Below are 17,289 nucleotides of genomic sequence, written 5' to 3'. Positions count from 1 at the left end.
ACAGTAATATCATAGGCTAAGTTTAGGACGACTGCCTCGACCGTACAAATGTTGCGACCGACACGTAACCTATGGTGTGGCCGGTGGAAGTGACTCGAAGTAAGAATACTGACGGTCATAAAAAATTAGCGAACCCAGCGAAAGTTTTGAAATTGAATAGTTATAATTTATGAAAAAGCGAGTGCGATTTGATTGTTGGTGTCGAACAATCTGTTCCGGAATAGATCATCTTTGGAATTGTCATACGGAGGGCATTATATAAGCATAAGATTAGAATGGTTAGATGATGTCTGTCCTGCATCAATGTTTTGCCCATCGAATACCTTCTAGAAAATGTAATCGAGTATGAGTCGGCTGCCGATTTCAGCATATGTTAGTTCAACGTAACCATGGTAATATGTTCATAATATACTTGTTTAGACAGAAAAATCACTTGTATTTTACGATAGTTTTGGCAAGATGGCTCGTTCATTAGCAAAAAAGAACAAAAGAAATAAAAAATCGAAGGCTATGCGAAATTTTCGGCAAGCCGAAAGGTCGAAGATAAGTAATTTATCAGGAGAAGGCTATTCAATTTGTGCAACATGTGCTAGACCGTGGAAAAGGTGTTTATGACCACATAAAACATGTTTTGTTGAATGAAATCGATGATTTTTTTTTTCATTTTTATGTTTTGATAAAGAATTAGTGAAGATCACTGCGAATTATCTACTGAGGGTAGCGAGAAACAGATAGTTTATCCACTTCAAAATCAAGCCTCTGACTTTAAGATAGGTATGATAATGAAAAATACAGAAAATTTAAAACTTATTTATAATTTAGCTCAAGAAAACACAAATAACTCAAACAATGAGGAAACTAGCGATGACGATGAAAGGTAGAGTTGAAACAAATAGAGAAATATACGAAATTCTTATTGTAATCTATGTAATAGCGTCACCGATCATGATTCAAACTACGACACATCTGAGGAAATAGTTGATCATGAAAACGAGAAAGAGTTGAATAATAGCATGGACACTAGGGTGGGGCAAAATGATCGTTTTCTCAGCACAGCATTTTTTTGGTTCCTTTTGGGGTCCCAAACAACTGTGCAAAATTTGGGGTCGATTGGTGTTGACCCGGCGTAGCGCATTGCGTTTGAATTTTGTATGGAGATTAGTATGGGAAAACCTACATTTTTGCATTTTTAATTCTACAGACTACAATTCTTCCTTTAGTATGCAAACAAATAGATAGAAGTGTAGTCCAGGATATGCTGAACAACTTTGCCGAAGGATGTATGGTGTTAGAATGTCTCTAAGCCATGTTATAGCTGTTCAAAGTTCGATACATCGAATTAAATGACAAAAATCATTTTTATTGCCAACACTGCGGGTGTACTAATGGTATTTCATATAGCATTCCAAAATAACATTATATATTTTAGTTTTACCACATTGATAAGTTTGAATGAATTATTCAAAAGTCTTAGCTCAATTTCATGAGCGTAGGTAGTTGAGCAGTAGGGCGTAGTGAGGGGGGATGAGGGGAGGCTTTAAAATGTAGAAATTCGAACTGAAATGTTGTCGAGTTGGAATGTTCAGATGAATTATTTCAAAACAATTACACAATGTCCTACGCATAATAGTAACGATGAAATAAAACATACTGTATCCCTTTGCCTTGACTTTTATCAATAGAAGTTACGTTGCAGACTGAATCAACTGATGTCGATTTGATATGTCAGAGGATTATATTTCGGTTTAATACGCATTATGATTTGATAGCATGCTCATTTCTATGCTGTTCGATCACGAGGTGTGAAGCTAATTTCTGGATTTCAACATGAAATCCACCAGATCCCTACAACAATTTTTGCTTCAGGTGATCTAACAGCATCGAAATGAGCATCCCATCAATCATAGTGCCTATTAAACTGAAACATAATCAATGCAATCCTCTGACATATCAACTCGACATCAATTGATTCAGTCTGTAACGTAACTTCTATTGATAAAAGTCAAGGCAAAGGGATACAGTATGTTTTATTTCATCGTTACTATTATGCGTAGGACATTGTGTAATTGTTTTGAAATAATTCATCTGAACATTCCAACTCGACAACATTTCAGTTCGAATTTCTACATATTAAAGTCCCCCACCCTCACTACGCCCCATTGCTCAACTACCTACGCTCATGAAATTGAGCTAAGGCTTTTGAATAATTCATCCAAACATATCAATGTGGTAAAACTAAATTATATAATGTTATTTTGGAATGCTATATGAAATACCATTGGTACACCGGCAGTGTTGGCAATAAAAATGATTTTTGGCATTTAATTCGATGTATCGAACTTTGAACAGCTATAACATGGCTTAGAGATATTCTAACACCATACATCCTTCGGCAAAGTTGTTCAGCATATCCTGGACTATACTTCTATCTATTTGTTGACACACTACAGGAAGAATTGTAGTCTGTAGAATTAAAAATGCAAAAATGTAGGTTTTCCCATACTAATCTCCATACAAATTTTACTCGCAATGCGCTACGCCGGGTCAACACCAATCGACCCCAAATTTTGCACAGTTGTTTGGGACCCCAAAAGGAACCAAAAAAGAACTGTGCTCGTTTGATGTGGCTATGATTACATTTTTCCATATAACAATGCCCCACCCTAATGGACACCGACTTTTGCGATAATCATTTTCGACAAGAAGCTTCAAGAAATGGTATTCATGCTAGTTTTTAGCACCCAGGATGCTTAATTTTTCATTTTTACATGTAGAACATATCTCCGTGAATTCGATTGTAGATCTGAATTGGACAACAAATCAACTATTTTTTATACAGAAAACCCATAATGATAATTGCCCTGGGCAACTAGTACTTTACGATGCCCGCCACACAGCGCTGACGAGCATGTTAACACTAAAGTGCCAAACATGCTTCGAATTGTTTAATTGTGACACAGAACCTCCGGAGAGGCATGGTCACCTTTTGGCTTCTTATTATATAGGAACAGTTGCATCAGGTGCTGCTTTCATTCTTAGCTATATTGTTTTACTATATTCGCAATATTTGCATCTCTTACACCCTTATAGGTAACACCTTTGGCAGTTCAAAAGAATTGTTAGCGGCTACCAATGTCCCTACGTGTAGCTTTGGTACTTTTTCAAGTACAGGTACAATTTTAGAAAATGATTTGGAAAAAGTTTGGGAAGATATTGTCGAAGACGTAATAACCGAAGAAAAATCAATAGCGATTGAAAAAAGAAATATCGACGCTACTGGTTCACCATGTTTAACCGTTATTATCGATGGTGCTTGGAACAAAAGGAGTTTCGGCCACGGATATAGTGCATAATCTGGCGCTGCTGTCATAATCGGGGCAGAGACTGGTAAAATCTTGTACGTTGGTTCTCGACATAAACGCTGTAAGGCTTGTTCGTACGGCAATACACACCACAAATGCTATTCAAATTGGAGTGGACCCCCGGGAAGCATGGAAGCATCAATAATTGTTCAGGGATTCAACACGACGTTCGAAAAATATAACGTTAAATTTACAAAAGTTATCGGTGATGACGATTCATCAGTATTCAGAAAAATAAAGGAGGAAATAGTTTACGGAACCCGAGTAGAGAAATTAAATTGTGCCAACCATGCACGCAAAAATTTCAAGAAAGCTCTCCACAAAATGTATATTACTTCCTCTGATTTGGTCGTACCGTTGAATGATGTTAGCCAGCCATCATATACTCAATCGCCAACCAGGAAGGACTTATTTGGGTTTTTTCGTATATGATTAGCATGCTGAAAAGACGATCAAAATTGAAGATTGAGTTGAATAATGGTTAAAAGCTCCAAGGTTTTGCTTTCTAATCTTTTTCTGAAACCATAATTCTGTCAATATGGAAAACTCGGATGCTAACAATTGCATTTCAACTATCTTTCGTAGCTTGAAGCTTGAACCAATATCGTGGTGCAATAGTTTACCGTTTGCAACATGTTCTAAGCTTCTCGGGTAGCATTCATGGTTCAGACGTGCCTGGCCTAAAAAGTGACATAAAAATATTATCCATCACGTCTTTAATGATCACCACAATTGTCGTACTGTTGTATGTAAAAACGCTGGAGCTCATGATGGAATCCAGCCTGCATTTGAAGAGTTGAAGCGGTTCCCTTTGATGCGAGCGGTTACTGATATAATTCACGAACTTTCCTTGAAAGCTAACCGACTCCGTTTGAACCTGACCACAAATAGTGCTGAAAGTGTGTTCAGCCTGCTAAATAAATATAACAGGGGCAAACGAGTTGATCTAGCGAGTAGAGGTGAGTTTTATCGAAGGTCTTTAGTTGCTGCTATTGCTTGGAATGAGAGCAATTGGGTGATCAAATGGCTGCAAAAAGCCATCGGTGGGGAACCTGGTAATATTGAATGCATTAAATTTCATATAGTAATATTTCATGTCCTAATCACTATCAATGATAGGAATTATAACAATAAAATACACCAATGCCAGGCAAAAGAAGCGAATTTATGACAGAGTAAGGTCGAAGCCACAAAAGAAACCGCAAACTATTTCCAATAATGATTACGGCTCAAACAACGATTACACGTTCATCGAAAATGTGGCTGATGATGAAGTACGGTCAAAGTTAAGCGAATTTGAGGTAATATGTCTAATAATAATATTGTTTCCTATCTGACCTGGACAACGACTTGTACAATAGTTGAGATTAGTCGTCATTGGATTGTGAAATAATATATAGACATATTACAGAAATCATCAACCGAATTATGTGCCATCCGATCTCAGACGACCATCGCTGATAAAGAACTATATATGAATGGTCGCATTGAGGTTCATCATATTGCTCATATAGTTAAAACGCGATCGAATGAGGGGTTCTTGAAAAAAGTGCCAATGATTGCTTCACGATCAGCAAACTCCGAACATTTACTTCGAAACATAGACTATTTACAAGAAGCGCGATAGTGGGTGGATATGAATTGTGAAACATCGTTCTACGAGGTTGGAACTATCATCGATATCGTACATAAATATATCTGCTGCTGCCCAGATTGTAACACTTACAGTTTATATATGATTCTTAAATAACACTAAGCATAATTAGGTATGAGTGAAGATGGAAAGTCTATACTGTACGTGGAACAAGTCAAAATAAAGGGAAGTATTCGTGAAGTGGCAGAATGATTATATTCTTTGATTCAATTTATTTTTGCTTCGAACGACTGTTCATCGTCGGTTTGGAAACGATGATAGTCTTCCCCATCCGCCATTACTTCGTGCCCCTTCGCTGCGAAGAAAGGTGAATAGCCAGTCGCCGAATGGACGGTTGAGTTTATGACCCGTTCAATTTGGGACAGCTTAGTGTCCCAAGATCTTTGATCTTCACGAGCATAAGATCGGATGGCCGTATTTATCGACCGATTAACACGTTCCACGGGGTTAGCTTGGGAGTGGTATCGAGACGTAAGCCAGTGTTTCACTCCAGAGCTTTCTAGAAACGTGCCAAACTCTTTCGATGTGAATGTACTGGCATTATCGGAGAGCAAGATTGAAGGAACCGAATTACGGAAAAACCATTGATCGCGCAAAACGGTTTTAAGAGTAGAGACTGAGATGCTCGGAAACGCATGTATTTGTGTCCACTTACTAAATAGGTCCAGCACTACGAGGATATACTGCTTACCAGAATTCGTTCTTGGCAAAGGACCAATGTAATCAATGGCTATTATGTACCAAGGCTGGTTGGAAGTGCGCATATCACCCATTAACCCATTATAACCCAGGGGTTTAAAAAAGTGAGCCAAATGCAGTGATATCTTCAATTCCACCAAAAAATGTATCAAAGATTATGGGAAAAATAAAATCACCGCTTAAAATGGTTTTTGAGAATGAAAATATCTCGTGCAAAAAATTTCGTACGCTTAAATAAAAACAACAAATTTTAAGTTGTTTGACATATTTCTTCGGATTTTCTGATAGACAACACTTCTTTTACACCTGTAGGAACGTTTTGTCACATAATGGAATTATTAGCACGAATTCCAACAATAAAATTCAATTAAATGTATTTCTTACTTTTCAGCCGCCATTTGCCCCAACTATACACGGTTAAAAATGTAAACAAAATTATAGAAAATGGCAGTTGTCTTGTTTCATAATGAAATATGAGGTGCAATGATCCCATTAGTGCAATAATAAAGCAGTTAGATGCCAAAATTTTGCAGTAAATACGCGTTAAACGATTGATAGTTCTGCGTATGAAATTTCATACGCTAGGATATAATGGGTTAATGGAACCGTGGGAACATTAGATGGTTTAATTTCCTTGTACACTGTGCACTTTTGCACATGTGATCGGACGTCGTTTGTTAGTCGGGGCCAATAATACTTTTGACGTATTTGGCTTAGAGTTTTGTCGGTTGCAACGTGCATTGCATCATCGTGAGCAGACACGATAATTTGTTTTCTGGATTCAGGCGATGGAACAATTTTCCAATTGAATCGGTGATCACATGGATCGCTCGAGAAAACATATTTCATTAATTGTTTTTCCTGTATTCTAAAGTCAGGGTGATCTTCAGGGGAATCTTCCACCTTTCTTTTAAAAGTGTTGTACCAAGACGAATCTGATCTCAGCGAGATTGCAGCCACACTTCGAGACAATGCGTCTGGCACTACATTCTCCTTTCCCCGACGGTGAAGGATAGTGAGGTCAAATTATTGTAGTGTCAAACTTCAGCGACTTAATCGCGACGATGTCTTCCATTAGGTCCGCCTAATAAATGTTAACGCAGATGAATCCGTCACCAACGAGAAGTGGCTTCCCTCAACATAACCCCGAAAATGCTCGATTGAAAGAAGGGCCGCTAATCCTTCCTTCTCTGTTGCATGGTAGCTACGTTCGGGAGTGGTCAGTTTTTTTGAAAAATATTCTATCACATGCTCCCGACCATCTATTTTCTGGGTTAAAACACCCACTATAGCCTGATCGCTTGCATCTCTATGCATAATAAATTCATGATCGAAGTTAGCACTTGCGAGGATTGGAGTTGTTATGAGTTTTTCCTTGATATTTTGAAAAGATTCCTCCGCTTCCGAATTCCATTTCAGATTCTTCGTTTTCGATTTCAGAAGCTCTGAAAGGGGGGTGGTGATGTGACTATAATCGGCGATAAAGCGCTGATAGTAGTTTGACATACCGAGAAACCGGCGAAGCTTTGTTATGGTGATGGGTCGCTCATACTCCACGATTGGCCTGATCTTATCCGGGATAATTTGCAAACCACTGGAAAACAGGATATATCCCAGGAATAGGATTTTCTCCACGCAAAAGTGCGATTTTTCCAATTTTACTGACAAATTGGCATCTCGTAAACGCCTTGCAACCTCATTGAGCAGACGAATGTGCTCTTCAAATGTCTCCGAGACTATGATGATATCATCTAAGTACACGAAGACGTTTGGTTCCAGTACACCCTGCCCCAGCACTCGATTCATCAACCGAGCCAGCGTGGACGGACTGTTGATGAGGCCGAATGGAAGCCTGGTGAACTGGAACATCCCTTTCCCCTGAACGCTGAATGCACAATATTTTCGTGAGCCACGAGACAGTGGAATCTGAAGAAAAGCTTCTGTCAAATCGATTGTGCTGAGGTAACGGGCTCGTGGCAAATGACCGAGGATGCGTCCAGGGTGGGGTAAGGGATAAGCATCACGAATCGTCCGCTCATTAAGTTTGCGAGCGTCAAGGCATAATCTGATGTCCCCCGAACTTTTTCGAATGGGGACTATATTCAAGGACCATTCCGAATTAGACTCCTCAATGATTCCACGGGCCTGTAGGCGATCTATTTCTGCGAAAAGGCCGGCCTGAATTTTATGAGCGATTGGGTAAGGATATTGTCTGACTGGTTTGGTCTTTTGAAATTCGTCTCCGAGAATAATCTCGTGCTCTACCAGGGGTGTAGTATCTAAATTTCATGAGAAGCCACCTTGCAGGTCAGCTTCACTTGTTCTAAAATTTTCTGCTGGGTTTCCATCAAGATTGGGGTTTCCACCGTCTTTGGATGACGACTAGTGGAGAAAGGAGATATTGAAAATGTGGAGACTATCGGTCGAATTCAATAGACTCGCCAAAAGTCGATTCCACATATGCAATCGATTGCTAAACCAGGGACATAAAGTGTTGGTATTACTCGAGTTTTACCCTGGAAGGAATATGGTACCAAAACTTCCCCGGCTATTTCCAATGTGTCCCCGCTGGCTGTGACCAATTCTATGGGTTCGGTGGGATGGCGCAGACGAACGCTGGAAAATTGATTATATATTGTGGAATTGATGATGGTCCTGTGACTTCCACTATCTAGAAGTGCACATACAGGCACACCAAAAATGGATATTTGTACAGGCGGTCGATCGTCTTCCCCATCCGGTGAGGTAAGGGTGATCTTATTGACTTGGGGCTGTCGGGTTTCCTGTTGAGTGTCATCAGATCGAGGCTCATAGCGGTGGGCCAGGTCTGATATTAGATGTTTGAAATGTTTATTTATTGGTGCTTGGTGAGAATCCTGCGACTTTAGGACTCCCTTATTGAGTTTTTTGAACAATACGGACAGCTTTTGTACTCTACTCCAGGAAATGCACAAATTTGGCAAAATAGTCGTCTCGGAAGGGGACATTCACCGGTTTCATGTCCGTCTCAGCAGTTGAAACACTCCCCATGTGGGGGTGGGCGATAATTGCTCACGAGTTTTGTGAATGTATCCCTCGACCTTCGAGAATCACCTTTAGGTGGTTGTTGATCTACTTCTAATTTGGGTTGTTTCGAGTTGCAGTTTGACTTAGAGTTCTTGTCGTTTTTGGGGTTTTGATTAGTTATCCCACCCTGATGGTGTTTGTTGGAGAACACTCGTGTGTTCTGTGGACTAACTCTTCCATTACTAAGTGCACAAGTTTCCTTTTTCGGATTACCCAAAACTCTCGCAAAGGCAGATGAATCTGCTGCATCGAGATCGTGGCCAAGATTAACCAGCGTTTGTGGGGAGGTAATTCGTATTCCCACTAACAACTTACGATAATCAAACCTCAAATTCATCTTAAGTACTTCCATCTTGTCCAACTCAGACATGGGTTGACTCATGCTACGGAAAAGCTTTTCCATGTGCAAATAATATTGCTGGAAAGTTTCATTCCGTTGTTGGCGGTATTGCTAGATTTTTACTCTTAATACTGCGTCTAGATCGGGGTGGCGGAATGCTCTTTGCAATTCCTCAACCAGGTGGTTCCAATCTCTCAGTCGATTTTGGCTGCTAGTTGCCGTGTACCAACTGAGGGCAGGTTCATCAAATAGATGAATTGCGGAATCAAATAAGTCATCTTCTGAAACATGTTCTGAGAGAGCCATCTGATTCACATTTTCAAGGAACTCGTTCATCCCAAGTCCTTGGTCATCGGCCTTGTATTTTTGAATCTTCCACTGCGATACTGGGATCACTTTTCGAGGGTGGAAGGAAGACGGACGTCGTTCTCTTCGATGAAAATTATCATATTCCGAGGACATCGGCCGAGATGCCTGAGCTCCAGATACGGGTTGGTGCGAACGATATAAGGCTGTGTTTGGGAAGTTCCAATGATCCGGCGCTGGTATAGTTTCAGACTCTGACCACCGGGGGTACTGCATAACTTCAGCAGTTCTTCTTGAATCTACCACACTAGGGTTCGGGAGGAATGAATGACTATAAGACGACAAGACGGGGATAGCCTCTGGAATTGATGCAGATGGTAAGGCGAAGGTGATTGTAGGAGTGAATCGGTTCGACAGTCGGAGGCGTACCGAGACAAAATGTGACAAAGAGGGATTTGTTGTGTTAAGCGGCTGGTTACTGGTACCGGACGTCAGTGATACGGGTGTTTGAGTAACCTGTGCGGTGCAAGAGGATTCGTGAATCGCAGGGGCCGGGAATGGTATGCTTTGACTGATGGCCGCTGTTACATACGTTGAAGACCTGGAAACTGGTCGTGTAACAGTAGCCGAAACATTAATATCGTTTCGATAGTATTTACTGGAAGTCAATACAGGGTCGACAAGTATGGCCGAAATTTCTAACTCGCTTGATGGTGCGTGCGACTTTCGGGTTTTAAGTTCCGTTTTTATCTCTCGTAGTTCCAGCTTCAAATCTTTAAAAAGATCCGCAACATCTTTCATCGCGAATGTAAAGTCATGCTTCGTCACATACCTTGACTTGGCACGCTTAGGTTTCGTGCCAGTGCAGGGCGCTGACTGAGGTGTTTTCAGTGACGGCGCCCCCAGTTGAGATTCATTCCCACTTGAGGGAGACGAATCATCGTCGGTAACAAAGCCATTCTCGTTCCCAAAATGCTCTGAGAATAAGGCAATCACGTCTTGAAAAGTCTCACTGCACTTCGAAATTAATTCTTCACTGCAACGGTTTTTAATTAATGCCAGACGGTGACCTAAATGGAGTAATCTAGCTTTACAGAAATCGCTGTTCTTGTCTCTAGTTTCGAGTGTGCGCTTTATATCTCGAAATTTTGTCAAACAATAATCAAGATCCATCTCTGAATCGTGATCAAAATTCAGAATATGTTCATGACCTTTCCTCTCTTGTTTTAGAATTTCGCTCAATCGGCGTCGACGTTTATACCGGGACTCGTCATTGGCGATCACGGTATTTCGAAGAAGCAGCTCATAGTCCAGATCACCGGATTCGAGATGGTTAACGCGCAGGGTACGGTACAAGGAGTAGAAGCACTCTTCGGAAAATCGCGGCATTGTAATGATTTAGTCACGTGTTAAGTTCGCGAATATGGGCTGAAGAAGGAACGATTTATACCGCGCACAAATAAAAATGGCGTTCTTTATCAAAACTTCAGGTATAGTCCGATAAGTCTTAGTAGCATGTAATTTACTTTACACCTCAAAAGGTTCGCGAACAATACCGAAAGCATTCGTGCCGTTTCGCCTAAGAAAATCTCTACTTTATCAGCTTACAATGTACTTTCTTGCTAACGAACGCGAAATAAAACAATCACACACCAGTTCAATCCGAAAACACTTTTTTAAGTGAGGTTTACCAACCAGGGCGAATTTTTAATTAAACTTGCGAGAAAGTGCAATTTTTGCGAAAACTCCCCCACACCTCAAAAAAAAATATTCTAGGAATATTTTTACTTGCTGGGAAACTCCCAGGATTTTAGTTGGGCGCCAAATGTTACCGGTTATCTGGTACGGCTCTCTTAGCCCTCGAGGATTGCTTTCCGAGACCCGGAAGGGGAATCAGTCTAAACCCCAAGCAACTGGGCAGACCAACGGCAGCCGGCGGGGCGGGCGCGAAAGGCCTCTTTTGGGTCCTCGAGTCCCAGGGTCGTTAAAGAGGTGGTGGGGAGGCGTTCGGACTTTGTTAATAACGAGATTCGGGGGTTAGTTTTAAACGTTCTATTACTCACTCTCAAACTCAAGATGACGATGACTTTATTTGTTGATGATTGGGCACGGCGGCGGCCGTGACGGTGTTGAAATGTGTCGATGGCGGCGGAGTGGAACGGTTACAGACGGCTGGCGGGTGAGTAGCATTGGTCCTTGTAACGATGGCCACTTGTTACAAACGACGGTTTACCTTCACCGTAGCACGCGGCGGTGCCATGTGAGGGCCTACGCTTGGTGGCGGATGGTTGCTTCGAATCACGACCACGAGGCGAACGGGTTCCTCCAGAGGCACCAATACCGGGTAAGTTGACGACTCCCGGGACACAATCTAGCGCGGTCCGCAGAGCACCTCGTCCTTGGCGATTAGCAGATGAAAGTTTTGGCGAAATTCACCACCGAGATCCGCGACGACGGTCTCCTTTACTTGTTAGCCGTTCTGGCACAGGGCACCATTACGGCGAGAAGTCTCTTTGTCAGGTCTTGGCTAAACTTCACAATTACCAGTGAAGTGACCGGGGCATTCAGCCTATCTAGCTGTCCTTAATATGCACTTAGCGCAAAACTTTGACTCGGTTGGTAAAACGATGCGTTCACTTCCACGGTCTAGATACAAGAGAGCTGGTGTAATTTTCTTGGCTCCCGCTAGGCTTTCGATCATCCTCTTTCAGTCCTGTTCCCTTATCCAGCATCCGGTCCACTCGTCTAATTTGTTGTCATCTCATTTTCTCACTCCCCAAAAGCCACCTGTTGGGGTTTTTATTTTGCTTCCCACTACGAGTGTATTGCAGCGAGTAAATAGGGTTCTAAAACCTTATCCCTACTCCCGCGCATATCAAAGCGTTGAAAATTGCAAATGTGTTTTCTCGCGATGATTTTGGGAAATTATAACACTTCATGGTTACAATACTACAATACCGATTTTACCACATCAACTAACAAACCTACAAACTAGAGCTACCCGATCGTCATCTACAAGAGCACGAGCATAACTACACAAAGTCTATCCCCAGTGCTGACCGCAGTCGGTGTTCGTAAGCAAAATAGTGTAGTTTGTACGACAGCGGTTGGTACTGTTGTGCTGGACCTTCCTCAGGTCAGTTCCGAAGTTGTCAATCCCCTCGCAGGTACTGCTTGTTTTGATGTTCTTTCAGGTTTGAAGGACAACATCAACGATACGCTCCTTCTACATCACATCTTGCTATCGCCCGGAGAAGGCCCATCGAGATCATTGTTTCGAGATAGAACAGCTATAACAACGAAAACTACACAAAGTCTTTCCCCAGTATCGGTCGCTGTCGGTGGTTCTGAAAATAATCGTGTAGTAGTTTCGACAGCGGCTGGTACTGTGGAGCTAGACGTCCCACAGGTCAGTCCATCTTCAATTCATCTCCGAGCGAATTCTGTTGCTGCTTCTACCGTTACAAAAGTGATCAGCAGTAACCGGTTTGGGAAAGAAGAGAAGAAAGTAGCTTCCCCACTACATCATGAAGGGATCTACCGGGGGGAAGAGGACTATCCCTACTTCCCATATATACAGTCCCGCAATTCCGAAGGTACACCGCAACAACATCAGAAGCATCAGAGCACCGATATCCCGGTTGAAATCAGCGCAACCACGTCCCGGTACCAACGAAACATGCCGACAAGCACTCGCAGGCAATCAACTTCGCCATCAACATCATCTTCGTCAGCGACTTTCGCCAAACGAGACAGCAGATGCTTCGCCCTTCAATGGAATACCCGGGGCCTGCGAACCAACATCAGCGAACTTAAACAGCTAATCTGTGAGCACAAACCAATACTGATTGCGCTACAGGAAACAAAAGTGGACAACCGAGTCGTTCCAGCAGATTTCAACGACAACAACTACACTTTGTTGCTGAAGACTGGAAGTTGTCGATACTGGTACCAAGGAGTAGGTCTTGCCATTCGGAATGGTGTTCCCTTTGAACGAACATAACTTCACTTCAGCTATTGACCTCTCGATCTGCTCTGAATCGGTGGCTTCGAAATTTGTTTGGTAACACTTCCGGACACCCACAGCAGTAATCACTTTCCCATTCTCGTTTCCATTCCCGGACTTTCGACTATCCCAACGAAAAGACAGAAATGGATTTACGACCAAGCGGATTGGACAACCTACGAGCGATTGACCGCCAACGCTATTCGACCGGGCGTCGAAATATCAATCGACTGTTTCGTTGACCGGTTAATTAGAGCAGCAAGCACCACGATACCTTGCACCACCGGCAGAGTCGGTCCCAGAGCGGTTCCGTGGTGGTGTCCGGAGGTGAAAGCAGCCATCAAAAAACGGAGAAAAGAACTTAGATCACTGAAGCGTATACCAGCAGAGGACCCACGTAAAGCGGATGCACTTAAAAGCTTTCAGGAATCACGGGCGGCAGCGGGAAAGTCTATCCATGACGCCAAGAAAAGATTATGGGAAGACTTCGTCGCGAAGATATCTCCAAATTCAACTACGTCGGAGATGTGGCAGACAGTGAACATGTTGAGAGGGAAACGCCAACACCGCCCAACTGTCATCAAGCGGTCCAATAGTTACACGGCTAAGCCAGAAGAAATAGCTGAAGAACTGGTGCAACACTACAGCGAAAGATCTGCAACCTCCAGCTATTCGTCGTTGTTCCAGAGGCAGAAAGAAAAGGCTGAAAGAAACCGCATAAACTTCTCGCCAGATTGCGATGATATATACAATTCGGACTTCACTCTGGATGAGTTTCTGTGGGCACTCGATAAAGGACGAAGTGGCTCTTCAGGACCGGACTGCATCGGTTATCCAATGCTTCAGCGACTGCCATTGTCTGTGAAAACTGCCATGCTGAAACTCTTCAACAGAATATGGCGCAGTGGCGTATTCCCACCCTGTTGGCGAACTGGAATCATCGTACCAATTCCAAAGCCAAGAACTGATGACGTGGGTCCAGCTGCATTCCGTCCAATCACCTTAACTAGTTGTATGGCGAAGGTTTTCAAGCGAATTGTCAACCGACGGTTAACCACCGAACTAGAGTCGAACGGGCGTCTCGACAAACAACAACATGCTTTTAGATCTGGTCGGGGTACTGACACATACTTTGCGGAGTAGGAGAGGTCAATACCGTCATTACCGACCGTGACGAGCACTGTCTGATAGCGTCACTAGATTTGGCCAAGGCGTACGACACCACCTGGAGAAATGGCAAATACGCGGAAGGATGATAAACATTGTCAACAGTTTTCTAGCAGAGAGAACGTTCCAGGTCAACGTAGAGGGGCATTTGTCGCCAGAACATCCGCTAGAAAACGGTGTGCCGCAGGGCTCAGTGCTCTCTGTTACATTATTTCTTGTGGCTATCCAACCCATCTTCCGCGTGGTTCCGAATTCCGTACAAGTGTTGCTGTACGCCTATGATATTGTGCTTCTTGTGTAGGGGAAGAAAGACCAGTCGCACCTCCGAAAACTGTCAGTGAAAGCCGTCAATAAATGGTCGAGAAGAGTTGGATTTACGATATCTGCAACGAAATCCAGCATCTTCTATTGCAGCCTTAGCGTACGCCGTGAACCCATGTAGGCGATAAAGGTAGATGGTGTAGTCGTTCCGACACAAACGCTGCTGAGAACCCTCGGTGTCACTCTCGACCGATCACTCAACTTTCAAGTGCTTTGTAAATTGACGAAGAAGACGTGTGAATCCAGGCTGCGTATCTTCAAGATGATCGGTGTCAAGTTGCCCCGTGGTCAACGCACTTCTTTACTTCAAATCGGGTCCGCAATTGTTACCTCGCGACTCCTCTACGGCATGGCACTTGTAAGCATAGGAGGAGATGCCATCATTCAATCGCTCACCCTACATACAATAGGATGATAAGGTTCGCATCTGGTGCATACGTCACGAGTCCTATTCTAGCAATTATGGAAGAAGCAGGAACCCTACCATTCGACCTACTCGTTCTTGAAAATATGGCCCGGTTGGCTATCCATACGTTGGGAAAAAGCAAAGATAATGCCGATCTCCTCCTGGTACATCGAGCATCCGAACGTCTGACAGAGGTGATCGGAATCTCTTTCCCAGATATTTGCACTCGTACGCATTTAGCTGCACGAAGATGGTACGAACCCAAGCCCCAGAACGTTTGGGACATAAAGAGACGTGTGAAAGCTGGAGACCCCCGCAAAATTGTTCGGCCTGCTTTTCAGGAGCTCCTAGCAGGTCGTTTCAACCGTTCGACTGCCTTCCGTACGGATGGCTCGAAAGATGACAATGCAGTAGGTGCGGGATTGTGTGGAGAATACTTTCAACAATCGGTTGGTCTGCCATCGCAATGCAGCGTCTTCTCGACAGAAGCGTTTGCAATCAAAACAGCGCTAGCAACACATAACACGATCAGCGATTTGGTGATTATGTTTGCTCCGCCAGTTGCTTATCGGCATTGAAGCTGGCAAATCGCAACACCCGTGAATTCAGCAGATTGAAAATATGTTACGAGGTCGTCCAATCAAGCTGTGCTGGATTCAAGTGCACGCTGGCATTTGCGGTAACGAAGAAGCAGACCGACTCGCAGGCTAAGCCAGGGGCAATGCTCCTTTTGACATATCCGTTCCGGGAGCAGACGCTGTTAACCAAATCAAATGAAATATCCGAAACTAATGGTACCAGCGGTATTCAGCGTCCGCTGAGGTAAAACTGCGCGAAGTAAAATTCGACATGAATAAGTGGACTGACCGCGAGAACTCGGTTGATCAGCGAAAGCTGCGAATAGGGCACACCAGATTAACGCACGAGTTTCTACTCAAGAAGACGGCCCCACCTGTGTGCGACTGCTGCGGATTCACCATGGACGTCCGCCATGTAATCATTCACTGTAGGAAATACGACGAAGCCAAAGAAAAGTACGATTTCGAACCGACGAGTTTACGAGCGGCACTCGGCAACGACTACGACAACGAAACGAAATTATTAGGCTATCTCAAAGAAATAGATTTAATGAAAAAATTGTAAAATGAAATGTAAGATACCATGAATTGCTATTATTTAAAATCTTCCTTTCGACACGAATGCACCACTTTCAAGTGTTGCTAATAAACAACAACAACAACAACAAAATGAATTAAATTAATATAAATCAAATTAAATAAAGAAAATGAATACAATGAACAAAATAAGTGACAGAAATAAAATGAAAAAAAAATTAAAAGAAAGAATAAAATTACCAAAATGCATAAAATAGATTAAAAGTTCAAAATGAACAAAATACATAACATGAATAAAATGAATAGAATAAATAAAATGTATAGAATCAATAAAATAAATAAAATGGACATGGTTCATTTTTTAACATGTTGCTATGTATCCATTATAAAAATGACTTGCGGTAGTTGGCTGTGGGGCTTTCCGCTTTCGAGAATAGCTTAATTACCTGTTTGCTGTGTTCCATAGCATCCTCGTATACATTACAGAAATCAATGGCGAATTCTTCATCATTAACTTCTTCCTTAATTGGATGGGAAATTTTAACCCACTCGGTACTGTTCAGAATATTCGATGGTAAAGGAGGTTTGCAGAAAAAATCACCTAAAACAAAAATGTGTTTGTCAATCAAGTAAATACCGGAAATAGAATAAAGTTATACAAATCCCAAAAGAAGCATTCAGTTGTCGAATAATTAGTAAGTAAATTATTTTAAAAAATCTAATCAGAATGATGCCACATATAAAAAAACATTCTCTTTGTCTGTCAGAGCAGTTCATCAACTTATTAGGTCGACTATCATGATAAAAGAAAATATTTTTCCAATTGTAACCAATTTAAAATGTCAAA

General features: G+C 42.3%; 1 protein-coding gene across 1 annotated transcript in view; it reads right to left on the bottom strand.

Moving 5' to 3' along the window:
* LOC131692818 (solute carrier family 22 member 13) overlaps positions 1-17,038 on the bottom strand; it is a 1,403,565-nt gene extending 1,386,527 nt beyond the window's left edge. Inside the window, exon 1 of the mRNA XM_058980108.1 lies at positions 16,889-17,038. Within this exon, the coding sequence (XP_058836091.1) occupies positions 16,889-16,906 (18 nt within the window). The 5' untranslated portion in view covers positions 16,907-17,038. The remainder of the gene's footprint in view (positions 1-16,888) is intronic.
* Positions 17,039-17,289: the final 251 nt, after the last annotated feature.

The sequence above is a fragment of the Topomyia yanbarensis genome, chromosome 3 (assembly GCF_030247195.1).
Source record: "Topomyia yanbarensis strain Yona2022 chromosome 3, ASM3024719v1, whole genome shotgun sequence".
Classification (NCBI taxonomy): domain Eukaryota; kingdom Metazoa; phylum Arthropoda; class Insecta; order Diptera; family Culicidae; genus Topomyia; species Topomyia yanbarensis.
The sequence above is the reverse complement of the archived record's forward strand: the minus strand, read 5'-3'. Positions and strand labels throughout refer to the sequence as shown.